This window comes from Oryctolagus cuniculus, chromosome 2 (assembly GCF_964237555.1).
Source record: "Oryctolagus cuniculus chromosome 2, mOryCun1.1, whole genome shotgun sequence".
Lineage (NCBI taxonomy): Eukaryota > Metazoa > Chordata > Mammalia > Lagomorpha > Leporidae > Oryctolagus > Oryctolagus cuniculus.
The window spans coordinates 182480760-182508573 of NC_091433.1; the positions used below are offsets into that span (position 1 = coordinate 182480760).

Below are 27814 nucleotides of genomic sequence, written 5' to 3' on the forward strand. Positions count from 1 at the left end.
GAATCGGGTCTTAGGGGACCTAGATGCCCCCAGAACTGCTCACTCAAACCCACCGACAAGAAGATAGGCGTCTGCGGTCCACGGTGAGACCTCACTCCAGGAAGCGTGTTTGCTGCTTTCGGGATTTTGCTGCTGCTTGCCCCTCGGCTCTGCTGCTCCTTCCTATCCGGCTTCTGTCTAAGTGCAGCGGCTAGTTGAAGCCCTGATTCATACTTTAAAGGCTATGGATTGTATCTACTGCTACGTTTGCTGATGCTTGAGCTGTTTTGTTCATTCTTGTTGCTGTTTTTGTCTAATTTCGAGGACAAGAAAAAGAGAAATGCTGAGCCTATGCCTCCACATTCATACCCGAAGTCCTTAAGGTTCAGGTTAAATTCCTCAATCCCAGGTAGTGATTTCAGCCTCGTGCATGGAAAGTGCTTTTCCCATGGTGATAATTACATGGTACTTTTCATCTTCAAGGTAGTTGGCCAACACTTACCAATTAATTCTTCCAATACCCTGGAGCAATTATAAATAGAAACCACACATTTAATTTGACTAGAGGAGATAATTACCAATATCAACAGGCAAGAAATCCCTTGAGGGACTGGAGATGAATAATTAAATTGTGATAAAAATATTTTGAGGCCTGATTATTTTCTGCTTTTATCACAGTTGAGAAATTAGAGCTTCATTAGGAAGCAAATTTTACTTTCATTTTACAGGTGAAGAAACAGATTCAGACAGGCCAACACTGACCTAAATGGAATTTAACCCAGGACTGTTTAAACTCAGTGCTATGGGATGATTGTTAGTGTGCCCCAATTCACGTCCAAATCCTAACCCCTGGGGCCAGCGCTGTGGCATACTGGGCTAAGCCTCTGCCTGGGACGCAGGCATCCCATATGGGCACCGGTTCATATCCTAGCTGCTCCTCTTCCCATCCAGCTCTCTGCTGTGGCCTGGGAAAGCAGCAGATGGCTCAAGTGCTTGGGCCCCTGCACCAGCATGGGAGACTCGGATGAAGCTCCTGGCTCCTAATGGGCCCAGCTCTGGCCATGGTAGCCACTTGGGGAGTGAAACAGCAGATGGAAGATCTCTGTCTCTCCCTCTCTCTGTCTCTAACTCTAACTCTACCTCTCAAATAAAAAAAAAAATCTTAAAAAAAAAAAAATCCTAACGGCTAAGGTGATGATGGCCTTAGGAGGTGGAGCACTTGGTGACTAGGACGGGAGGTAGAGCCCTCGTGGGCGGGGTGGAAGCTGGTGGAAGAGCTCCTTCACACTTTCCAGCAGGAGGCGTGGCCTTCGACCCAGAAAACCCTCAGCACACACCTGCTTGATCTTGGACTTCAAAGTAGAATCGTGAGAGACGAACTTCTATTTTTATAATCCACCCAATGATCTCTCGTTATAGCCCCCCACCAAATGAAAACACCCATCATAGTAAGAGAATTTTGATTTTTTTTTTTTAAAGAATTTGAAAAGTCACATTTCTCCTGCATTAAAACAATGTCTGATGGCTGCTCTGAGCACCCTAGAGTCCCTGTTCTGCATGCGTCACCCTTGTCCACAGGAGGTTTGAACTCTGGTTAGTTCTTTGGTTCTAAAACTTTTTGGTCTAGAACCCCTTTAGACTTAAAATTTACAGAGGAGGGGCAGGTGTTGTGGCACAGTAGGTCAATCCTCCACCTGCAGTGCCTGCATCCCAAATGGACGCCAGTTCGAGTCCTGACTGCTCCTCTTCCAATCCAGCTCTCTCTGTGGCCTGGGAAAGCAGTAGAAGATACATATGCTAGGGCCCCTGCACCCACATGGGAAGCCCAGAGGAAGCTCCTGGCTTCTGACTTGGGATCGGTGCAGCTCTGGCCATTGTGGCCATCTGGGGAGTGAACCAGCAGAGGGAAGACCTCTCTGTCTCTCTCTCACTGTCTGTAACCCTACCTCTCAAATAAATAAATAAATAAAATCTTTAAAAAATTTACAGAGGACATTAAAGCACTTTTGTTTTTCTGGGTTAACTACTGACATAACACTTTATTAGCAATTAAAATTAAGAGCATTTAATAATCCATAAATTGATTTTAAAATAATAAATACATTATGTGTTAAGATAGGTAAAATGTTTCTATAAGAATTAACAATATTTTCCAAGATTAAAAAAAGTTGTGGCCGGCGCCGCGGCTCACTAGGCTAATCCTCCGCCTAGCGGCGCCGGCACACCGGGTTCTAGTCCCGGTCGGGGCGCCGGATTCTGTCCCGGTTGCCCCTCTTCCAGGCCAGCCCTCTGCTGTGGCCAGGGAGTGCAGTGGAGGATGGCCCAGGTGCTTGGGCCCTGCACCCCATGGGAGACCAGGAAAAGCACCTGGCTCCTGGCTCCTGCCATCGGATCAGCGCGGTGCGCCGGCCGCAGCGCGCCGGCCGCGGCGGCCATTGGAGGGTGAACCAACGGCAAAGGAAGACCTTTCTCTCTGTCTCTCTCTCTCACTGTCCACTCTGCCTGTCAAAAAAAAAAAAAAAAAAAAAAAAAAAAAAAGTTGTGAGAAAGCACGGGATTATATTTAATGTTTAATTATTTAATTATATTTAATGTTATTAATTATTTAATTAATTAATTATTAATTAATTATTTAATTATATTTAATGTTTGATTTGATAGGAGGTAGCTGAATTCTTACATCAATATGTCATGATATTTCTTTTGGTTGAAATGTATAAAGAAAATCTAATCTCATGTAGATATGTTGTTGGAAAAGTTATTTTAAGAGACTTTTTAGATAATTGTGATTTTTTCTTTGATTCTACACCAAAACATAGTAAGTAGTAAATCCTTAAAGGTCAATTGTAATGTGGAATCTGAACCATATGAAGGAACTTTTCGGGGCTGGCACTGTGGTGTAGCGGATAAAGCCGCCGCCTCCCGTGCCAGCATCCCATAGGAGCGTTGGTTCAAGTCCCGGCTGCTCTACTTCCGATCCAGCTTTCTGCTATGGCCTGGAAAGGCAGTATAAGATGGCTCAAGTCCTTGGGCCTCTGCACCCTCGTGGGAGACCCAGAAGAAGCTCCTGACTCCTGGCTATAAATCAGCACAGTTCCAGCTGTTGCGGCCAATTGGGGAGTGAACCATCAGATGGAAGACCTCTCCCTCTCTCTTTTTTCTACCTCTGCCTCTCTGTAACTCTTTCAAATAAATAAATAAATCTTTAAAAAAAGAACTTTTCATACTGTGACACCAAAAATCACTGCTCTGCCCTGCACTTGATTAGCTTTTTTAACCTAGGCATGATTTTGTAGCATAATGCACTGGTTATTTGACAAATGTTGCTTCACTCAGGTAGCAGAGAGTCAAATGTTAACATTGTAAATATCAGAAAATCACATTAGTTTATTTCACTCCAATACTACCATAAAAATCTTTTAAAAAGGTTTATTTTATTTGAAAGGCAGAGTGACACACACACACACACAAACACACACACATACAGAGAGAGAGACAGAGAGAGAAAGACAGAGACAGAGACAAAGAAAGCAAACTTCCATCCTCTGATATAGAATGCTGGCATCATAGGCGGTGACTAACTCGTCGGGCCATAACTCTTGCCCCACATAAAAATCTTTATTACTATCAAGCCTGTGGTTGTGCATATACATTTTTCCAAAATTTTTGGAAACTTTTCTCTAATTTTCTCTTGAAAATTTTATAATTTCTTCACTGGCAACCAATACTCTAGCTGCTTGCCTTGAAGGGACAAGTTCACCTCATTCATTTTCAAGAAAATGACTGCCAAATACTTACATCTCAATATTCATATTCACCTGTCATTCTTTCAAGTGAAAATGGTGCTCTATTAAAAACGTGGCTAGATCAGTTCCTAAGTCAAGCAATGCTTCCCCTAGAGAGAATCATTGTATTTTTGTACACAGCAAAAGTGCTTATGTGGACTTGACCTTTTATTACATAGAATGCTAAAAATATGTGTTCTTGCATCTGCATTGGGGTGCAGTGGTTTAAGCCACTGCTTGGGACATCTGTATCCCATATCAGAGTGCCTGGCTTTGAGTCCTACCTCTGCTTCCAATCTATGTTCCTCCCAATGCACACTCTGGGAGGCAGAAGATGATGGCTTGAATATTTGGGTACTCGCCACCCACATGGGAGACCTGGATGGAACTGGCTCCTGGCTTCTGCCTGGCCCAGCCATGGCTGTTGCAGACATCTGAGGAGCAAACCAGATATTTCTCTCTGTTGCTTGACCTTTCAAATAAATAAAATTCACAATAAACTTAAAAAATAAAAAGATGTGTTCTCAAGGACTAACAAAACAAAGCAAATAATGTTTTGTTCATCAAGAATATTCTTAATCCAAACTAGCATTTTTACACTGCTTGTGTAGCAGGGAAGGACGCAGGTGATGGGTGGTACAGTTTGGTGCCACTGTCCACAGTAGAACTAAACTAAAAGCCTCATCATAAAATCCAGGGTTTCCCCTCTTTCCCTTCCAGCTCCTGTCATCCCCTTCCTCCTTCCTGCCCCCAGCCCCTTTTCTGTTTTCTCTCTGCGATTCCACTTCTGATGATGTGGTCATATATCCCTCCCATCTCTTTCTTCGCCCACCCCTGGCAATGATTCTGTCAGCTCCCACCGACAAGAAGTAAGGGTCTAGTTTTGGATTCCTTGAATCTGGGCTTAGCCATGGGATTTGCTTTGTCCATTGGAACATGAGCAAATGTGAACCACACACTTAAAAAGTGCCAGTGTCTTGTGCTTGCCCTGGGAAACCCTGCACCAACCCTAAGGGGCTGGGCCAGCTTGCTAGATGTTGAGACACGCAGATAAATGCCTCCACCCAGACTGATGCAAAACCACCAGCCACGGGAGAACATTCTAGACGATCCAGATTTCACCAGTTAAGCTGAACTTGACAGAAACCAGCAGAAATGCCTAGTTTAGCACAAATTGAGGAGAAATAAAAAAAAGTTGTGTGAAGTCACTAAGTTTTGTGTAGTTTGTTGCACAGCAAAAGCTGTCATTAAAAATACTCTCAGCTATTTTTGTCGTGGTGCACGCAGAGCTTCATATTTTTAAGCAACATATACACTCTATTTTCACTAATTCTGACGTTATTTGCTCCCAATATACTGGATGACTTATCACTCTTAAACTGTCATCTACTCTTCCCCAAATACAGTGTGTTGCGACATACTCCACATGCAGCGTTTGCCTGATTATGCCTACGCAGTTATCACCCACAGCTGAACTCCGTGGTGGCTCTGACTACATTTCTTTTCACGGTAAAGTCACACGTCTCCTACACACACAACGAACACGTGTCAAAGATTCTGTCTGCTCTGAGGAAGGAGAGGCCGGGGAGACGTCAAAGTACCGCCTCTACTGAAGCAGGAATGGGAATGAACTCAGAAGTTGATGTCAGATACAGGCTTTTTCCCAGGAGGGCTGAGTCCAGTGAGCACTCCCAGGGCGCAGCAGGGACAAAGGAAGGCGGGGGCCCTACGCAATCCCAACACCAAGGCCGGCTGTTCACTCAAGGCCCCCGACAACCTGTTGGTTCTTTTCCACGTGTCTCACAACTCTTCTCCACAAAAACCACTCTCGTCAGCTGTAAGCAGCCAGTTCTCCCACTACTTTCGGTCTCCTTAAGCCCTGCGTCTCTGGCTCCCACCAAGGAGGCGGAAATCCACGCTCTCAACTCCCCTGGGAGCTCCCAATTTCCGCCACACTGCGGGGGCGGCTAGCTAGCCCCGCCCCTCCCCACAGGCCCCACCCACTCACAAGGCCCGCCCCTCCCCCACAAGCCGGCCCAATAATGGAGCCGCACGCAAAGGTCACATGAGCAGCCGCAGGTCCGAGTCGCCTCTGACGTAATACGTGGCAGAGGCATCACTCGGAAAAGCCTTTCGCGCTCACTTCCTGGCCTCCACGCCATCTCTTGTCTCCCCTCTTGCACTAAATGTCCCTTTCCTTGACGGCCTCACTTCAGGGATGGTGAACTACCGGGTCGCCCTCACCACGAACTCTCCTGGGCTCCCGAGCGGGCCTCTGGCCTCCCTTACCAGGCGGGAACGGATCCGCGCTGAGGGGAGTTGCACTTCTGATTGGCCCTGAGATATTGTCAGTCTCCAAGGTTTTCCAATCAGGAGGCGGGCCCGCTCCGTTTTCCGCTCTCTATTGGTCCGCGTGCCGCGGAAAGTGGAGGAGGAGGAGGGGGTAAGCGGAGGCCGCACGAGAGCGGCGCTCAGTGCGCCGGTGCGGAGGAGCTGTTGGGGCCCGGGCCGGGGGCGGGCTTGAAGACGCGTCGTTTGGCTTGGGACGCCGAGAGTCAACCGCCGGGCGCAACCGCTGCGCGGAAAGCTTTGGTCAGTGACTGGGCCAGCAGCGAGGCCCGCGAGTCTCCCGATGGTGTCCATGACTTTCAAGCGGAGCCGCAGCGACCGGTTCTACAGCACCCGGTGCTGCGGCTGCTGCCATGTTCGCACCGGGACGATCGTCCTGGGCACCTGGTACATGGTAGGTGTGAGGGGCGCCCGGGCCGGCGGGGCGGGGCGTGAGGGGGCGCGTCTCCGTGGGGTCCTCCAGCTCGGGCAGCAGTCCGGGGGCGTCGAGGGAGGAGACTTGCCCCGGGGGTGTTCCGGGGCGGCCGGAGGGACTGGGGTGCTGGGAATGACCCGGCTTGGCCTCCTTTCGCACTTCCGCCCCCGGGTCGGGTGCTGGTGGCGGTGGGTTTTATTCATTTTATATATATATTTTTTTTTTGAGGAGCAGATCTTGAGGTAACGCATCCCAGTTCCTCTGCCTCGGGGCCGCTCGCGCTGCCGGAGCGCAGCTGGGGTGCGGGCCGCGGGGCCGAGGTGCGCCCGGAGGCGGCACCGCTCTCCGGGATTCGCCCTGAGGCAGCCCCTGGCCTGCCCGCGTTAGCGGATGGCCTGCACTGGGTGGCCGCGGAGGCTGGCGTGCCTGGTGCCGGGATCTCCTCTGTCATCGGCAGTTGACAGTGTGACCCGTAGGAAGACGGTAGTGGCTGCTTCCCGCCGCTTCCGGGATGCGGACACGATTGGAGCCGGTTTGTGAGTTAGGAAAGTGCGATCCTGTTTAGGCAGTCTTGGGTTATTCGGACTTCACGGAAGCTCTGTCAGACTTCATTTGTTGTCGACTCGGCCACTTTGGCTGACTTCTGTGATTTTTGTGGGGGGCGACAGGGAGTGGCAGCAAATACTGTGCCGGTTCTGATGCTTAGTGACCTACAAAAAAAAAAAAAAAAAAAAAAAAGGGAAGAGACTTACCCTAGGCACTCCCTGCCTTCCTACGTGCTGGAGACGTCCCCACCCAGTGTCTGGAAGTCATTGGTAACCACTCAGACAAATACCAGACGAGAATCCGTTAGACAGATACTGTTACATGGCTCGCCCCCAGGGGACCACCTGCCACCACGTTATTCCTGACTGCTCTGTTGTTGTTTTACAGTCTTGCTTCATTAACATACTTAAAAATTAAAAAAACTTGAATGTGTGTAAATCTATTTGTATCACATGGCCATTCACAGACTCTATAATTTTGGACATCAAATAGTTAATGAGTCATCTGCGTTATATTTCTCACTTCCTTTTCTTTCCCCTCCATTATTAAGGGGCTGAGTTTTAATTTCTTTTGTTTGTCCTTAGCTCTGCCTTCCACTCTCCAAAATGAATACTTTAAATCGTTCTCAACCCTACTGTCCTCATCCCAAGTGATTTTCCCTCCTCCTGGGTGGAGGAAGTCCAGTCCTTCATCCTGGGACTCTGGCCTTCAAATTTGGTGTTCCTGTCTCCTCAGCTCTTTCCCTCCGTTCACAGAACAGAGGGTTTCTAACTCTTAAAGAAGAAAATAACCACCATCCTTGTCTCAGCCATCTAAGTGTAATTGGCTGTATTTATGGGCTCAGCTCAAAAATGAATAGCAGGATCAAGTGCGAGTTACAAACAGGAAACTCAAAGTGCAGAGGGGAAAACTTCAGTTAAGGGCATTATTCCTACAAAGTAGGCAGTGAATTTAAATCTCTTCCGCACTTGAAGCTGTTGACGTGAAAAAGGTTCACGCATCTCTCTTTTGAGCTCTTCTTTGCGTGGACTTTTCAGGTTAGTAGAACCTTGTCAACTGCTTCTGTCACCTGTCTTGGTTATGTGATTGATTGACCGTGTGCACTATGAAAGGCTTTGCTTGCTGTACAGAAGGAATGAATCACAGGGCCTGGTGTCGTTGATCCTTTGTGTTCCTGTTCGGGCCACATGGTAGAACTTCAGTGTTTGTTGTCTTGAACTTTGCATCTTCCCTCAAGATGCTTCTGGTATTGCATGGCACTTTGGGGCACAGGTTCAGAAACGAAACTTACAGTAACGAGAGAAGGGGAAGGTGATTGGTAATGTCCAATTCTAACCAGCTCAGGGACTGGAGGAAGGCTGTGGGGGGCCCGTGTTGAGCCTAGCAGTTAGCCGTCTGCATTCCCCATCATGGGTTCAGTTCTGGCCGAAGCCCCTGACTCTAACTTCCTGCTACACAGACACTGGGAAGCAGTGTTGATGGCTGAAGTCACCTGTGTGGGAGACCCGGAAAGGCCAGTGGTTTTATTAATTATAATATTGCTGGTGACTTTCAAAAGTGTAGCTTTGATACAGCAATTTAAAGACACAGTTTCTGCCCAGCTGGGGAGACACATAACACTGAGAAATTAGACAAGACCACCTGGACCAAAGTGCAGTGTTGTCTAAGCAGTGCGTTTTGTTGCCAGTAGCTTCCTTACTAAGGGAAATACGGGGGTGAGTGGAGTAGGGTGTTACTTCCCTCCCTCTTCCTTGATTCTAGCTGCTGCAATACTTCTGCATCTGCTTGAGAGAGTATCTTATGATTCTCTCAGGTTCCCCCGTAGTCACTAGGCTGTCTGAAGTGGTGATTCCTTATGTGCTGTTTGGAACTTGGTGAGGCCTCTGGATGGGCTCAGACACTGTTAAAATGACTGCGACTGATAGAGTGTCATTACTTTTCAGCAGCCACTTCTACGGATGGCAATGTGAAGATGTTTGTCAGACTGTATATACGGTATTCATTGCCTTATATTAAGTAGTGCTGGGCAGGACCTAGAGAAAACCAGAACCCATTATTCCGTAGCCTTGCAGTAGTAGCCTTTAGCATTTTAAACTTGAAAGAAGAAAGCCTGGTTTAGTACCTGGTTTAAGCGATACAGAGTTTCAGAATGAGCTCCTTTAAATGCTGACATTTCTAAAGTTTCCCTATCATTTTTTAAGATGATTTTAAACAAGTTTCTTGTCTAACTCAAAATATTTATTGAATGAAAATGGCCTTAAGCATCTGCTGTGAGAGGTTAATGGTGCCCTAATGAGAGTATGTTTTGAGCATTTGTAGTAAGTGTTGGTCTTGGAAAGACGCTGTGACTGATTTTCCATGTGTCTCAACCTTTTTAGAGTATAACCTTAGGTAGCGGGCAGATACGCGAAGACAGGCTTCCTCAGGCTGCATTCCTTTCTGGCCCTCACTCCTGATTGCTATAGAGGAGTGTAGCTTGTTTATGCTTCAGTCAGTGTCTTTCCTCAAGTACCTTGTTTTGTGCCTCTGTGACTGGATATGCGATTCCCTTCTGAAATCATCTTTTCCTGTCATTTTCTAAAAATGGTATTAAGGAAGTTTTAAAACAAAGTAGCAAACTGGCATAAAAATTCCCATTTACTCATCTCTCAGGTTTAACCATTAACAATTTTGTCAATTTCACATTAATTTCTTGGCTGGTAGCTCAGATGTTTTCATGGGGAAGATTTTTCAAGTGTCTGTTGTAGGCACTTATTAAATAGTACTTCTGTTGCATTCTAGTATGATTATCTTTTCTTCCTCCCACATAGGATGGCTTCCCTGAAGGAGGAGGGTAGTGTCTTACCCTATAAAATGTGTGTAGTAGGTAAATTATTAATTAGACCGCTTGAGATGTTCATGAAACAGTAAATGAACCGTCTCCTCCAAGAAAAGTCCCTGAAGAATCTCTAGGATGTGTGTGGCAATGAAATGAGAATGCAGAGAGGAATGACTCTCTGGAGGCTGGGTGTGTCCATGGATGCCGTAGCGTTGCTTTGTACTCAGGACGCTCGAGCACATCTGTTTCTCCTTTGTGCGCTTACATAAGGTGGGTAAAGGCTTCAGAAGCATCAGACACCACGTTGTTTGACCCACAAATTGTACATGTCTGCTCCCACGCTGAGTGCTGAGTGGTGTGTCCATTTCCATGCTGTTGACAGGTTGGCTGCATTCTGTATCTTTCCATGTTCCTAGACTTAGAACTTAACCATTCTTTTTTATTTTTAAAATTTTATTTTTTCATTCTCTTTTAATTATATTTTTTGTTAACTTTCCTCCCTGAATACAGTGAAGGGAGAAAAAAATGAATCAGGAACACTCTGGAATAGTTTGTACATAGTTGGGTGTTTTCAGAAAAATTTTATTTGTAAGACTAACTTTTATGCATTCTTTGAAGAATTCAACGTGGTGAAATACCAACTGTAATCAGAAGTAAATTGCTAGGGGGCCAGTGTTGTGGCATGGCTGGTGAAGCCACTGCTTGTGATCCTGGCATACCCTACGGGAGTGATGGTTCAAATCCTGGCTGTTCCGCTTCCCATCCAGCTCCCTGCTAATGTGCCTGGGAAGGCAGCAGAACATGACCCGAGTCCTTGGGTCCCAGCCACCCACCTGGGAGACCAAGATGGAGTTCCTGCCTTTAGCCTGACCCAGACCTGGCTGTTCTGGCTATTTGGCCAGTGAACTAGTCAGTGGAAGATTTCTCTGTCACTCTGTGTTTCAAATAAACCTTTTAAAAAGTCAATCACTAGGGCCTGTATATGAGTACAGCTTAGGTACTCACCTCTGAATCTTTGACAGTCACAAAGATTTTCCAAAATAATATTTTATTTAAAATGTAAGTTGGGGTTCCAATGAAATATGATAACCTAAAGAAATATAATTAGGGGCCGGTACTGTGGTGGAGTGTGTAAAGCTGCTGCCTGCAGTGCCAGCATCCCATTTGGGCCCTAGTTTGAGTCCCGGCTGCTCCACTTCCCATCCAGCTCTCTGCTATGGCCTAGGAAAGTAATAGAAGATGGCCCAAGTCCTTGGGCCCCTGCACCCATGTGGGAGACCTGGAAGAAGCTCCTGGCTCCAGTTGGGAAGTGAACCAGCAGATGGAAGACCTCTCTTTTTCTCTCTCTGCCTCTGCCTCTCTGTAACTCTGCCTTTCATATACATAAATCTATCTTAAAAAGAAAAAAATATAATTAATGAAGATTTGAGAAAGCTCCTCTGTTCAGTGAAGTAGCACTCATATTTATTTTTATCTTTTCTTGATCCTTTTGTTGAGACTTACGATCTGTTTTATTTAATATTCAGGAGTCTGAACCACAATGAAATGCAATTTGAAGTGTCATTAATTCTAGAAGATAATAGTGGTTGAGGCTTGACTTATGGAAGAGAAGAAAAGAGATTTTTTTAAAAAAATATTTATTTGAAAGGCAGTTATAGAGAGAGAGAGGTAAAGGAGCTTCCACCTGCTGGGTTACTCTCCAGTAGCCTCAGTGGTCAGGGCTGTTTGCACCACAGTGCTGGCCCCAAGAGAATATTTGTGAAATGACTTGCGCTGTTAAGAAAGAAAATGTACTTACCTGTTCAGAGTAGACAGGAGGGATGCACACAGTAGAGCTGTTGACAGTGCTGTTGATCAGGCTCTAATGTCCTTTGAAAGTATCACTTGTTCAGATTTTCACAAACAGGGACCTTTAAGGCGGGGAGCTATACCACTGTCCTTGGTGAGATTTCTGATTAAATCATTGACATTCAAAGGTGGCAGTGCCTCCTCCTGGGCTTATGCAGAAATTCACTAACAAATGTAGGTGTAGGTAATATTCTTTGTCAGTGGACTTAACAGCCTGGGTTGACTAGGAAAAGGCACCAGATGGGAATGTGTGAAGGGATTTCAACAAAATGTCTGATAGTCTCAAGATGTTCCTCTGGGCCAGATAGAAAAGAACTTTGTTGAAAGGTTGCTGATAATGGGAAGGGGATGGCCTCTGACAACCTTGTCCTCAGCTTTGTCCTGTTCTCTTGTTAGTGACTTCCATGGAGATACTGGTTACAGGCTGATCAGTTTTTCAAATGCCAGAAGCTGAGAGAAGGAGAATCTCTAGGGTATTAGAATCCAGATCCAGGAAGTCTTGAATTAAGTAATAAGATAAAATTTGATTACAAATACATAAAATGCTTTTGCTTGGGCCTCTGAATCCAGCCTTACAGTACAAGTGATACTTCAGCAGCAAGTGTAAAAAAGGATTTGATATTTTAGGGAGTTACTCTTCTGTGACATTCAGAACACTTAGAGAACCAGTGCAACTTCAGGTTGCCTTCCTTGAAATTCGTTAGCTAGAATGTGGCTACTGAGATTCTGATGTGTTCTGCCCAGGCTGATCTTACCATGTTTTAATAGTGTGTCCATCAAACTGGAGGTTGTATAAAAAGAGCGACAGGGAAATAGATAGCTGGAAAACATGCTAGATAGAAGAGTGGTTTCTGATCCTAAATGTTTATTCTGGAAAAGACAATATTTGGAGGCTACTTTCAGGAGCACTTAGAGGAACGCCTATCTAGAAGGGAAAGCATATTGTCTCAAAGGTGGGATTAAGACCAGTATGTGAAGGGGGTGGAATCAAAGTCTCAGAGAGTCTTTGGCATTTGAGTTGAGCCCAGGAGGAAATCACTGAATGGAGGAAGCCCTGAAGGGCTGTCAGAAATCTATCAGATGGATAAATAAATTGAATGAACTGTACCTTCCTCAGACTCTCAAGTTCTGAGATTGGTAGACGAATGAATACATGTCTGCACATGACGAATAAATACATCTACACATGAACAATTTGTAATGATTCCTTAGTTTGTATTTTTCTGCCATTTTATTCCAGTGATTGGTATTAACACAGGGTCAGACATCTTATCTCTGAAGTGGGTAATTTTAGGTTTGTACTTCATGAAAGTATTTTTATGTTTACTTTATGAAGTATTTTAAAACTGCTCTCATAGTGGTGATTGCGTATTGCTCTATCTCACAGATGGTCTTCTCCTGGGTTAGACATCCGAAAATTGTGTTGAAGGCTGCTTCCTGGGAGTGATTAACATAACTGATAAAATGCTGTCCTTCACAGGTTGTAAACCTATTGATGGCAATCTTGCTGATCGTGGAGGTGACTCATCCAAACTTAATGCCAGCTGTCAACAACATTCAGTATGAAGTCATTGGTAATTACTACTCATCCGAGAGGATGGCTGGTAGGTTTTTAGCTGAAAAGAAACTATCTCCTGATAGTTTTGTGTCTTAAGTGTATGTATACACTGTTATTTGTGGGGGGGGGGGGGGGGGCGGGGTCCTATTGATTTGTGCTTGTTGCATTTCAGAGGGCTAAATGAATTGCATAAGGTTAACATGGGATAAATTACATTTACGTTAAATCTGCTGAGAGGGAAGAGTATTTTTGATGGATTTTTTCAAAGATATTCATGAGAAATACAGTATAGCATTTCTCACAGAAAACCTAATGGACGTCTAGATTTTTCAGAAATGTGTTTCTTGACTCTGTCAGATACCAGGGAGAGAAAGGAAAGAGGGAAATGAATTTGAACTGTAGATCTGAGTGTCAGTGGACAAGTGTAATTGGGACGAGAGATTCCTCATGGAGCAAATAGACTATTATCACAAAATACTCAATGCAAATCACTTGACTGTTTGGTGATGTCTTTTGCTCAGGGCCACACAATTTTAAATACAGTTTTATTGTTTAGATGGAGAAGTATTTGACATTTGAGTTAAAAGTAGAAAAACCTACCTCCATGTAGATTACCCTTTTAAACCTATCTATTCCCTCATAGCAATATCTTTAATTGTTATTTATCTTTTTTCGGCCGGTGCCATGGCTCACTAGGCTAATCCTCTGCCTGCGGCGCTGGCACCCCTGGTTCTAGTCCCGGTTGGGGCGCTGGTTCTATCCCGGTTGCTCCTCTTCCAGTCCAGGTCTCTGCTGTGGCCCGGGAAGGCAGTAGAGGATGGCCTAAGTGCTTGGGTCCTGCACCTACATGGGAGACCATGAGGAAGCTCCTGGCTGCTGGCTTCAGATTGGCGCAGCGCACCAGCCCTGGCGGCCATTTGGGGGGTGAACCAACGGAAAGAAGACCTTTCTCTCTGTCTCTCTCTCACTGTCTAACTCTGCCTGTCAAAAACATTATTATTTATCTTTTTTCAAAATAAAAGAGCAGAAAAATTCAAGTTGAGATTTTATTCTCTTGTAAACTATGTAAGAAATTTAATATTTGAGCTACATGACATTTATGGCCTTCTCTGATCTATTTATGAAGTTGTGTGTATGTTTGTGTGTGAGTTTATTTGGTTGTTAGTTCAAATAATTCATTGTCCTTCCAGCTAACTTCAGTTTCCAGGAGCCAGGAAGAATTCTGTGGCTGTCAGATAATAGTAGGAAAACACCAACAGTTGTTCCTGCTGTGTGGTTTGTTTTCTTTTTCATGGCAGCCTCTTGATTGTCTTTTCATAAATAGTATAATCCTTGTCAGCTGTCATAGAAGTAACAAGAATATATTAACATTTGTTTTTGAGTAAAACTTTTAACTTCTAATGGCTGTTAGCCTCATGTTGATATTTTTAAAATTTTATTTTGGGCTGTAAAATTTTAATTTATGTGCCAGTTTGAGCATTTTCCCTTGTCATGTAGGTTTCTCTGAAAATTGAGTTGTAGAAAAAGACTTAACGGTTTTCAAGAGTCTTGCTTGGCTAGATGATACGGTTGAAATCCTGAAGTTACTGTACATTGTGTGTGTGTTATTCCCTCTCCCTGTAAAGAAAATCAGATGTGTTCAGTGTTATTTTTATTTGATTATAATTACATCAAAGTCCTTATTCTTGAGAATATATAAAATACCTAGTTCTTGGTCATAGGAGTTTGCATTTCTTTGGAAGTTCAAATCTGACTTTCCTACAGTTAATTTCTGGTTATTGGCATGATGGCCAGTTTTAAATAATGATGTTTGTGATTCATTATTTTTAATCAGCCAAACAGTATGTCCAAAATACTTCTGCATTATGTTTTCCTCATAATGCACCCAACCTCATGTACATTGACTTGGGGATGTGTAAACACGTGGGAGACCTCAAGAGGAGGTTCCTGTCACAGCAGGTGGAAACCTGCAGTTCATATTGAGGAGTGGAGCCCTTGTATTTTCTTTGCCTTATTAATTCACAGCGTCTGTTCCAGGCATTATATGCCTTCCCCACCTGTCACCACCTCCCCCCATTTTTGCAATTTCTTGCTCCAGTGGAAGACCTTGAACTTCACTTTTTTGTTTCAGTACTTTAGGGAGTTTCTCAAGATGGTGGAATAGGGAGGGAGGTCACTGCTGTAGTCTAGTGAAAGATAGTTAAAAAAAAAAAAGTGGAGAGAGTGCAATTTCAGGGAAGAGTTAGGGAGAAAACTGCAGAGGAAACTCTACGCAAATTAGAGGGACACTGTGGACCTACTTGGAGGTTATGGACGTGCACAACTCAGAACCCCAGCAGATGAGAATGCCAGCACCAGCTTTGGAGAGTGAGGTGAGACCAGATGATAGCAGCCCAAGCCATTGGCGATAAAGCTGCGGGAAGAGCCTGGCACAAGTCTGGCTTGGAGCCCTGTGGGAGAACAGAGTACCAGCCAACCTAGAGAGGAAAAAAAAGCTGGGGGCAGGGGAAGAGGCAGAGGCACATTTCTCTCTCCATGACCACCTAGCACCCATGTCCTGTAACTAGTCAAGAGGGTAGACACCATTTTGGACATACATAACAGCTGTGCCAGCATGTGTCTGCAAGCTGAGCAACCTGCCGAGAGTAAACACTTCAGTCCACCTGGGAGAATTGACAGGAGGCTGGGTGCTCCTATGGGAGCCTTGTGTGCCTGGACTTTGAAAACACTGGCTGTGTGGGAGGGTGCAGGGTACAGCTGGGACTTTGGGCAGTCACTGTGAGAGGCTCTACATGCTCAGGGATCCCTGATTGCCTGGCGAGGGTCACTGCTGTGGGATCTGTGCTCACACTGAGGATTCTATGGATCCCTTGTGTGGCTCTTGTGGCAGTGCAAACATGAATTACACCCACTGGGGCTAGAGCCCAGGCATTGATCTTCTTTGAGGAGAAGAGGTGAGTGTGAAAATACTCCAACAGCAGAACAAACCTCCCCTGTGATTAAAAAAAAAAGAAGAAGAAAAGAAAAAAAGATTTAACATGCCCTACCTCAGTGTCACCTTGAACACTCCCTTCACCCCAAAGCACTGAACTGAGCTCCCTGTTTGATACTATCAAACGACCCAACATATGAGTCTTGGGAGTTCCTGAAGGCGTGGAAAGAAAGAATGGATTAGAAGGTCTGTTTAGTGAAGTAATTAAAGAAAACTTCTCTAGGAGAAGAAAAGGGATGTCCAAGTACAGGAAGCACAGGCTAGGCCATAAAGCAAGTCTCAGCAAATTCAAACAGTGGAAATCATACCATGCATCTTCTCTGACCACAATGGGATGAAGCTTGAAATCAACAACTCGAGAATATCTAGAACATACAAACACATGGAGACTGAACAACATGCTTCTGAATGAACACTGGGTCATAGAAAAAATCAAAAGAAAAATAAAAAAATTTCTGGAGACAAGTGAAGATGACAATGTACCATAAACTTAAAGGATATAGCAAAAGCAGTGTTACAAGGAAAGTTTATAGCAATTGGTACCTACATCAAGAAATTGGAAAGGCACCAAATAAATGAGCTATCATTGCGTAGAAAAGAAACAGCAAATCAAACCCAAAACTAGTAAGAGAAAAGAAGGAATCAAAATTAGATAAGAAATCAACAAAATTGAAACTAAAAAAAATGATACAAAAGATCAGCAAAATGAAGAGCTGTTTTTTTTGGGGAAAAAAAAGGAATCAACGAAAATTACTACAAAGAGCTGTATTCCAACAAAACAGAGAACCTAGAAGAACTGGATAGATTCCTGGACACACAGAACCTACCTAAATTGAGCCATGAAGACATATAAAACCTAAACAGACCAATAACCAAATGGAAATTGAATCAGTAATAAAGACCCTCCCAGCAAAGAAAAGCCCAGGACCGTATAGCTTCACTGCTAAACTGTAACAGACATTTAAGGAAGAACTAACTTCAATTCTTCTCAAGCTATTCAAAACAATTTAAAGGGAAGAAATCCTCCCAGACTCCTTCTGCGAAGCCAGCATCACCTTAAATTTCTAAACCTGAAAAGGATACAACAGAGAAAGAGAACTACAGACCAATTTCTCTAATGAACGTAGATGCAAAAATCCTCAACAAAATACTAGCCTGTTGTATCCAACATGTGTCAGAAAAGTTATTTACCCGGACCCGGTTGGATTATCCCAGGTATGCAAGGATGGTCCGACATCAAGAAATAAATCAATATGATTCATCACATTAAGAAATTGAAGAACAAAAACCATATGATTATCTCAGTAGATGCAGTGAAGGCATTTGATGAAATGTAACAGCCTTTAATGATGAAAAATTTAAGCAAATTTGGTATAGATGGAACATCCCTCAACACAATAAAACCAATTTATGAAAAATCCAGGGCCAGTGTCCTATTGAACAGGGGAAAGTTCGAAGCATTCCCACTGAGATTGGGAACCAGACATGCATGGCCACTGTCACCATTGCTATTCAGTATACTCCTGGAAGGTTTAGTCAGAGCCATTAGGCAAGAAAAAGAAATCAAAGGGATACAATTTGGGATGGAGGCAGTCAAACTATCCCCATTTGCAAATGACATGATTCTATATATAAAGGGTCTAAAAGACTCCACTATGAGACTTGGAATTCATAGGAAAGTTTGGTAAATTGGCAGGATACGAAATCAACACACAAAAATCAGTAGCCTTTGATATACAGACAATGTCACATCTGAGAAAGGGATTCTACGATCAATCCCATTCCCAGTAGCTAACAAAAAATTCAGTACCTTGGAATAAATTTGACCAAGGGTGTCAAAGATCTTTATGATGAAAATTACAAAACATTTAAAAAGAAATAGAAGATACAAAGAAGTGGAAAAATCTTCCATATTCATGGATTGGAAGAACCAATATCATCAAAATGTCCATACTACCAAAAGCAGTTTACAGATTCAGTGCAATCCCAATCAAAATACCAAGGACATTCTTCTCAGATCTAGAAAAAATGATGCTGAAATTCATATGAAAACACAGGAGACTCAAATTGCTAATGCAGTCTTATACAACAAAAACAAAGCTGGAGGCATCACAACACCAGATTTCAAGACACACTACAGAACAATAATAATCAAAGCAGCCTCTTAATGGTACAAAAACAGATGGACAGACAAATGGAAGAGAATAGAAACTCCAGAAGTCAACCCACACATCTACAATCAACTTATCTTTGACAAAGGAGCTAAAATCAATCCCTGGAGCAAGCTCAGTGTCTTCAACAAATGGTTCTGGGGAAACTGGATCTCCACATGCAGAAGTACAATGCAAGACCCCTACCTTACACCTTACAGAAAAATACACTCAAAATGGATTAAAGACCTAAATCTACAACCCAATACCATCAAATTATTACAAAACATTGTGGACACCCTGCAGGACATTGGCATAAGCAGAGAGTTCTTGGAAAAGACCCCAGAGGCACAGGCAGTAAAAGCCAAAATTAACAAATGGGATTACATAAAATTGAGGATCTTCTGCACTGTGAAAGGAACACTCAGCAAAGTGAAGAGGCAGCTGACAGAATGGGAGAAATTATTTGCAAACTATGCAGCTGATAAAGGATTAATGATCAGAATATATAAAGAGGTCAAGAAACTCAACAACAAAACAGTGCAGTTAAGAAATGGGTAAAGGACTTAAACAGGCATTTTTCAAATGAGGAAATCAGATGGCCAACAGACACATGAAAAAATGCTCAGGATCGTTAAGCCATTAAGGAAATGCAAATCAAAACCACAAAAAAAAAATCACCTCACCCCAGTTGGAATGGCTTTTATACAGAAATCAACAAACAAATGCTGGCAAGGATATGAGGATAAAGATACCCTAATCCACTGTACAGCCACTGTGGAGACAGTATGGAGATACCTCAGAAATCTGAATATAGACCTACCATATGGCCCAAGCATCTCACTCCTGGAAATTTACCCAAGGGAAATGAAATCAGCATATGAAAGAGTTACCTGTAGCCCCATGTTTATTGCTGCTCAATTCATAATAGCTAAGATATGGAATCAACGCAAATGCCCATCAATTTAAGACTGGATAAAGAAATTAAAGGATATATACACTTTGGGATTCTACACAATGGTAAAATAAAATGAAATCCTATTGTTTGCAACAAAATGGAGGAAACAGGAAAACATCATACTTAATGAAATAAGCCAGTCCCAAAAGGACAAATACTGTATGTTCTCTTTGTTCTGTGTTAAATAATAGAGCACCTAAGAGATAATCTATAGAAGTGAAATTGATGCTTTGAAATGCCATGACTTTGGCGGCGCCGCGGCTCACTAGGCTAATCCTCCGCCTAGCGGCGCCGGCACACCAGGTTCTAGTCCCGGTCGGGGTGCCGGCCGGATTCTGTCCCGGTTGCCCCTCTTCCAGGCCAGCCCTCTGCTGTGGCCCAGGAGGGCAGTGGAGGATGGTCCAAGTGCTTGGGCCCTGCACCTGCATGGGAGACCAGGAGAAGTACCTGGCTCCTGCCTTCGGATCAGTGCGATGCTCCAGCTGCAGCGGGGCGGCCATTGGAGGGTGAACCAACGGCAAACGGAAGACCTTTCTCTCTGTCTCTCTCTCTCACTGTCCACTCTGCCTGTCAAAAAATAAATAAATAAGTAAATAAAAAAATTAAAAAAAAAGAAATGCCATTACTTTGAACAACCCTTGTCTCTACTGTTGAGCAGTTTTTTCCCATACTATTTGTTGTACTTCTTCCTTAGTATAGAGTTAATCAGTGTGTATTAAGTTAATTGAAAATAGATCTTAGTTAAAAAAAAAAAAGTAAAAATGGGAACAGGAGTGGGAGGAGGAAGAGGGGTAGGAGGTCGGGTACAGTGGGAAGAATTACTGTGTTCCTAAAGTTGTATTCATGAAACGCACAATGTTTGTGTCCCTTAAATAAAAGTTTTCTGGGGGGAAAAAGAAAATAAGCATGCACTGTTCCTTAACAGATTCCTGAAAGCTGATATTGTGAATTACAAATTTGTTTTCCAGTTTAACAGTAGCTTTCTCTTTTTTTATTACAGATTTTATTTATTATTTATTCGAGAGGTAGAGTTACAGATAGAGGGAGAGACAGAGAGAAAGGTCTTCCATCTGCTGCTTCACTCCCCAGTGGTCGCAGCGGCTGGAGCTTGGCAGTTCAGAAGCCAGGAGCTTCTTCTGGGTCTCCCACATGGATGCAGGGGCCAAAACACTTGGACCATCTTGGGCTGCTTTCCCAGGCCATAGCAGGCACGTGGGTCGGAAGAGGAGAAGCTGAGACTAGAACCAGTGCACATGTGGGATGCTGGCACTGCAGGTGGACAATTAACCCACTTTACCACAGCGCCAGCCACAACAGTACCTTTCATGTTTAATTTCATGTTTTGTTTGTATCTGAATTCTTCTAGGTGGTGTTTTACATGCTAGAACAGGGAAGAATTTTAAATTGGTAGCATTTAACTGTCCTATGTACTCTAAGAAAGAAATAGAGCCATTTTTACTTAAATCAGTGCTGAAGGCTGATAATGGTTTGTACTGCTCTGTGATGATATACACATGTTTATCCAGTACTGTGGATATTCTGCAGTTACTCATTCTCTTCATTATTATTGCCCTTCAGTTTCTTAATACTAGTCCAGAGTCATGTAATCAATCATAGATTTGTGCTAAGAAACTCCACAAATCAAGTACAATTTAATATTATTTGGATGGTTTCATTGTTTATGGAAAATTTAGTATCTGTGCATTAGCCAAGAGTTGGAGCAACCTGAAAAAGTATTGAAGAACAAAGAAAATAGACCTGGGGCTGGTGGTGTGGCCCAGTAGGTTAAACCACTTGTGATGCTGGCATCCCATATCAGAGTACTAGTTTGACCTCTGGCTACCCCACTTCCAACCCAGCTCCCTGCTGATGTGTCTGGGAAGGTGGCTGAAGATGGCCCAAGTGCTTGGGCCCCTGCCACCTATGTGGGAGCCCCTCTATGGAGTTTCTGGCTCCTGGCTTCAGCCTGGCCCAGACTCAGCTGTTAGGGGTATTTGGGGCATGAACCAGCAGATAGAAGACCGATAGTATTTTCTTTCCTTCCCTCACCCCCTCCCTCCTTCCCTCTCTCCCTCTTTTTCCATCTCCTTCTCTTTTCTTCCTCTCTCCCTCTCCCTCCCTCTCTCCCTCTCTGCCCTGTTGCTTTGCCTTCCAGAGAGAGATAAAATCAGTCTTAAAGAAAATAAGACGTGTTTGACAGAGAATCCAAAGTGAAGGAAGCACCAAGATTCAATGTTTAGGATGCTGGGCTGTAGAGGGAGGACTAACATGGGACTTTGAATTTCCGGTTGTACTTTATCTAAAGCAGAGATGGCACCTGTAGCATCCTGTGTGTGATACATCTCTGTTTAAGCAAATGTCAGCCTTTCCTTCCAGCTGGACCCTGCTCTTCTCACAAGACCTGCCCTAACGTCCTTGCCTCCATACAGCCCTTGGTTCTCCAGTCGAGGCTGACCGTTTTTTCCTCTGTTGTAGCATCTGCCATGTTGGGCAAGAGTCCTGTGTTTGCATATCTTCAGACCTTGCTTTTAGGGACCTGTCTTCCTAGCGGCTTCCCTGGTTTGTGTGCCATCCTCAACAAACGCCAGGGAATTATTGCAGCAATGTAACAAACAGTAGCTCCGTGCACACTTCTTAAGGCTTACTACTTATTATTACAACTTCTCCATCTTGGCCTAAATTCTGTTCATAGCCAATTTTGAAAATATATTTAAGCCTTTTTACAGTATTTTAAGAAGTCTTATTTTGTCATGAAGAATTTTGCTGTTTAAGTAGCTTAATTAGGTTTTTGTTTTTGTTTTTTAGATAATGTCTGCGTTCTTTTTGCTGTCTCTGTGCTGACGTTTATAATCAGTTCGGTGCTGGTATATGGAGCGATTTTTGTAAGTATGCTATATTTTCAGCCTTTAGAGTTTGGTCTTGACTGAGTATCCTCCATAATTTCCTGTCTGTGGTTATTTTCTTCTGCAGTATCAAGGGGGCTGGTTGATTCCGTTCTTCTGTTACCGGCTTTTTGACTTCGTCCTCAGTTGTCTGGTTGCTGTCAGTTCTCTCACTTACTTGCCAAGAATCAAAGAATATCTGGATCAACTGGTGAGTGTAAATACTATAAACTTGCTTTTTTCATTTCAGGTAAAATAAGTTGAAGTGCTGAGTCAGCCTTAGGTACTATTTTTAATTCCCTTTTGCTTTTAAAAGTGTCATTAATTAATTTTGCTTTTAACATATTAAAGCCAATAGGGTGAAAATAGAATGTCTGTTGCCATTGCAGTTGAATAATTCAATATTAAAAGTTACTGGGGCCAGTGCTGTGGTGTAGCAGGTTAAGCTGCCACCTGTAGTGCCAGCATCCCTTATGGGTGCCAGTTTGAGTCCCGGCTGCTCCACTTCCGATCCAGCTCTCTGCTTATGGCCTGGGAGAGCAGTGGACGATGGCCCAAGTGCTTGGGCTCCTGCGCCTGTGTGGGAGGCCCGGAAGAAGCTGCTGGCTCCTGGCTTCAGGTTAGCCCAGCCCTGGCCGTTGCGGCCATTTGGGGAGTGAACCAGCAGTTGGAAGATTCTCTCTCTCTCTCTGCCTCTGCCTCTCTGTAACTCTTCCTTTCAAATAAATAAATCTTTAAAAAAAAAAAAGGTTCCTGAAGCTGGATGTCCTGGAAGTGGTGATCAGCTTCGGTTTTTCAGGGCACCAGCGGTGTAAGGTGACTGCGGTTGATGGTGCTCTTTATCCTTTCAAGCTTCTGCAGCAAATGCGGGAATGCCCACTGTGTCTAGCCCTGTTCTAGGCACTGTTGGTGAATGGTATAGTTATAACGATAACTCCTCCTTTAGAGAACAAACATGTGTTTGGAGGGTCAACGTTATGAAGACATTGTGATAACAAAACTGTCACAAAGTGGCAGGAACATTAATGCCATACAGTGGAGGGGCAGGGGACACTGGGCTGGGGGATGAAGACGGGTTTCATGGAGGAGCCTGGAAGAAGAGTGGGGGCCAAACAGATAAAAGCTGGGTGGAGCATCCTTACTACATTTCCCAAGTGCTATCTTTTAGAACTTCTCCCTGCACTTAGAGATTTCTCCCCTGGTTTGTTTTGCATAGCACCAAATTTATCATTCATATTAAAAAAGAATTTGTTGCTTGCTTCTTATTTGCAAGGCACTCTGCTAGTTCGTAGGGATGTGTGTGTTAGTGAAGCTAACTTTCTAATGAAGGAATCAGAAATTGCCAGTGACCAACATGTGATTATAGGCTACTGTGTGAGTACCAGAGCAGAGCTGAGAAGTGAGATCGTTGTACCCAGGAGAGAGTGGAACCTAAGAGGAAGAGCAGCAGCAGGTGTTTTAGGTGAAAGGGAGACCTTGGAGGGAAGGAATCTGGTCAGGGACTAAGCTAGCCATGGCGTCGGGCACCTCAGGAGAGGGCAGCAGCAGGTGATGAAGGTAGGTGTTAGCCAGGGGCAGGACCTGTTGGCCAGGTCTGCCGTGGTCAGCAGCTTCTTAAACAGTGCTCTCTGGTCACATCCTTGCTGGCTGAAAAGTCACACCTACTGCCTCTCTGCCTTCTGAATAAAATCCAGAATCCCCCATGACTGATTCCTTTCTATGGTCATCCTTTTGTTTAGAGATGAAGGTTCAAAGTATAGTCTTGTCCCAAGGAGACACTTGGCTAGGGTTTCGGGCTGGTGTGTGGGTTCTTTTTTCTTGGTCCTTTGGGATTTCTCTTTGTGTTGTTTTCACCATCCTGTTGAGAGACCCCAGTGTTGCTCCCCTTTGTTTTATTCACTCAGTACTTCAGACCAGCAAGTACTTCCTCTGCTGGCCAGCTTGTAAATCCTAAATGATTCTTACGCTTTTTTTTTCTTAAGATTTATTTCTTTATTTGAAAGGCAGAGTGACAGAGAAGGATGGAGAAGGAGAGAGAGAACGTGATTTTTCATCTGCTGGTTCTCTCCCCAGATGGCTGCAGTATCGAGGGCTGGGCCAGGCCAAAGCCAGGAACCAGGAACTCAAACCTGGTCTCCAACACAAGTGCTGGGGCCCAAGTAGTTGAGCCATCATCTGCTGCCTCCCAGGTGCAATAGCAGGAAGCTGAGCAGCCAGGACTCAAACTGGCACTCCGATATGGGCTGTTGGCATCTCAAGTAGAAGCTTAACCCACTGTGCCACAATCCTAAATTTTTCTTTTCTCCCTGAACTTAGCTCAGTGTCTTATTAGACACAGTCAGTGCTGAATAAGAATTTAAGTGAATATTCTGTAGTAAGTCAGATAATCTTGCCTGGCCTTACAACTAGTGGCATACTGCCTTTTTACTCCTGTCTGATGAGAATCGGTACCCATGAGGCTTTTAGGGGAACAAAAAATTTCTCCATAAAGGACTATCTGGTCCATGGAGCTTGGGTGGATCTCAGTACCTCTTGACTTGCTGACTCAGTGGCCCAGCAACAAATCTGGGGGATCTCCTATAGTGTTTACCAAAGGTCAGGAAGTTGGGAATTAGTGAAAAAGGAAAAAAAGGCTAATTTAGACTCTTCAGGTTTTCAGACAAGCATATTTAAGTTATTAATAGCATGCGTTATTGGTGAGGAGCTTAAAAGCACTTTGGATTAGATCTAGTAGAGTATTCAAGTACTGTCTGGGTTACAGAGTACAGGTACTGTCGCTGACTATAAACATGTGTGTGTTTGTTTGAATAGCCTGATTTTCCCTATAAGGACGACCTCCTGTCCTTGGACTCCAGCTGCCTCCTGTTCATTGTTCTGATGTTCTTTGTGGTGTTCATCGTCTTTAAGGTAAGTTGCTGACTAAATCTTCGAGGACCCGGGAGACTGACGTTGCGCAGCTACACTTTGTCACTGCCTTAAAAGAGCATCTTTCACCGGCGCCGCGGCTCACTAGGCTAATCCTCCGCCTTGCGGCGCCGGCACACCGGGTTCTAGTCCCGGTTGGGGCGCCGGATTCTGTCCCGGTTGCCCCTCTTCCAGGCCAGCTCTCTGCTGTGGCCCGGGAGTGCAGTGGAGGATGGCCCAAGTGCTTGGGCCCTGCACCCCATGGGAGGCCAGGAAAAGCACCTGGATCCTGCCTTTGGATCAGCGCGGTGTGCCGGCTGCAGCGCGCTGGCCGTGGCGGCCATTGGAGGGTGAACCAACGGCAAAGGAAGACCTTTCTCTCTGTCTCTCTCCCTGTCCACTCTGCCTGTCAAAATAAATAATTAAATAATTAAATAATTTAAAAAAAGAGCATCTTTCTGCTTTCAAAAGGGGTAATTCCCAAGACTTGGCAGCCCAGAATTCCTAGGTAGTGCCTGGACCTGAATTGAAACCCCAGCGCTGGTTTCTCTGTAAACTAGTGAGATTCAGAGGAGAGCTGGTAGGAAAAGGGCCTGGCCTGTGCTAGGTCCAGACTGACATGGGCGCCTTTCTCCATGGAGAACACAGGGGAAGCTTTGTAAGTCACCTGCGTGGAGTTCTAGCTTATGTAAATTTTGTTTTTATTCTTTCAGGCTTATCTAATCTACTGTGTTTGGAACTGCTATAAATATATCAACAACAGAAATTTGCCGGAGATTGCCGTGTACCCTGCCTTTGAAGCACCTCCACAGGTTAACCACTGTTTAAGCTGTTACTGATTGTTCCAGAAGACCTGGCGCTTGCCTTTGTCTTCAGCCTTGTCTCAGGGCGTGAAAAGCTGGACGTGTGGGCTAGAGACCCTGCACTGCTCATCTCACCCACCTTGGTGGTCAGGTTTAGTCATTCATTACTAATCCTGGAAGGGTTGTGTTGGTGGGAAGATAAGGCAGCAAATAGCGATGCTAGACATATATAGCCTCTGGGGAATCTTAAGTTTCATTGACTGAAATTTGTGTTGTTTTCAAAGCAACATTCATATGATCCACAGGGAGAGCTGGCCCATCTGAGGGGGGATGCACACATAGATTCCGTGAGTCTGGGGAGGCGTACCTCTTGGAGCCCGGTCTGCAACAGAGAGTACATGTGACCCCTAGAAGGACATCCTGGCACACTTGGGGTCACTTAGGTCAGAGTGCTGCCCTGCTGCTTAGGTATACGTCTTACTAAGAGGACAGCATATGACTTCGTTAGCTTTTTTTTGTTTGAGAGACAGAGAGTCAGTGATCTCCTGTTTACTGGTTTACCCCCCAAATACCCACAGCAGTTGGGTCTGGGTCAGGCCAAAGCCAGGAACCTGGAACTCCACTCAGGTTTTCCATGTGGGTGGCAGGGACCCGACTACTGGAGCCATCTCTGCCGCCCGCCGTGGTGTGCGTTAGCAGAAAGCGGGGCTAGATGGGTGCCCCAAACCCGGGGATGCTCTGTATGGGATTCAGGTGTCCCAAACAGCGTCTTAACCACTAAACCGAGTGCCTGCCCCGAGTCATTGTCCTTTGACTCCAGATTCGTGGACGCTTAGGATTCAGTGTCTTATTAGAGACTTCTGCAGTGTGGCTCAGCAGGGCCCCTTAGCCCAGATCCTCAGCCCCTGAGGTGTGATCAGCACTGGCATTTCATCAGTCACACTGAAACGAGGGGAAAGCAGTGGCACCTGCTGCCTGTCCAGGAGCCCTCGTAATCTCAGGGTCATCCAGAGCAGAACCTTCAGTGTCGGCCCAGGGTCAGAGTTCACTGCCAGGTGGCATCCCAGGGTATTTGGGCATTTCTGCTCTCAGGAGCTGTTAACAGGTGCTTCAGTTCTCTGTAGGTTTGTTCACCCCATGTCTGAAAACTGAATTATTCCAGAATGGTTTTTTAAAGGAGAATAAATCTGATCAGCCTTTTTTCCTCTCTTTAGTATGTTTTGCCAACCTATGAAATGGCCGTGAAGATGCCTGAGAAAGAACCACCGCCTCCTTACTTACCTGCCTGAAGAAACCCTGCCTTTGTCAATAAACCCTATACCAGCTTTCGTCTTGTTTATTTTACAGAGTGCTGCAGTACAGGGCTCTTCAGACTTGTTTGATATGAAATGGTCGTTTGTTCAAGCATTTATTTTCAAACACTAAGGAGCTTTTTTGGACATCTATTAAAAGTCCTTTTTTAAAGTGTATTCCATTTTAATACTTTCTGAAGACAATCTAGGTCATGCAGGAGCAAAGTGCCATTATATGCCTTTAATTGGGGGGCGGGGAGGGAATGGGGTGATTGCCCACACGTTTTCCTTTTTAACTTTGCACTTTCTTTATATAATGTGTGCGTTTTGGTTATTTGGTGCCCTGGGTATTTTCAGGAAGAATGAACTACATATTCAGGATGAATGAGTTGGGTATAAAATCTGAAGTTATCAGCTATGCAAACAGGAAAAATAGATAACATTTTGGTTGACTGTGGATGATGATGGTTGCATGTTTCTAATTTGTATGTTTCCATCTTTGTGATAAGATGCTTTAATAAATCTCTTAAATATT

At 44.3% G+C, this 27814-nt stretch overlaps 1 protein-coding gene across 1 annotated transcript; it reads left to right on the forward strand.

The window, feature by feature from the left end:
- The first annotated feature begins 5852 nt into the window (after positions 1 to 5852).
- LAPTM4A (lysosomal protein transmembrane 4 alpha) lies at positions 5853 to 27814 on the forward strand. The gene is made up of 7 exons (XM_070069439.1): positions 5853 to 6507; positions 13221 to 13344; positions 22204 to 22280; positions 22369 to 22491; positions 25092 to 25187; positions 25898 to 25996; positions 27202 to 27814. Exons 1-7 carry the CDS (start codon positions 6397 to 6399, stop codon positions 27274 to 27276), a joined length of 705 nt encoding a protein of 234 aa, XP_069925540.1. The 5' UTR covers positions 5853 to 6396; the 3' UTR covers positions 27277 to 27814.

What these genes read in the sequence shown, in the direction of transcription:
- LAPTM4A (XM_070069439.1), top strand. Translation starts at nt 6,397, where the DNA reads ATGGTGTCCATGACTTTCAAGCGGAGCCGCAGCGACCGGTTCTACAGC. An exon ending in TGGTATATGGAGCGATTTTT is followed by an intron (nt 22,281 to 22,368) that starts GTAAGTATGCTA and finishes TTTCTTCTGCAG; the next exon opens with TATCAAGGGGGCTGGTTGAT. An exon ending in AAGAATATCTGGATCAACTG is followed by an intron (nt 22,492 to 25,091) that starts GTGAGTGTAAAT and finishes TTGTTTGAATAG; the next exon opens with CCTGATTTTCCCTATAAGGA.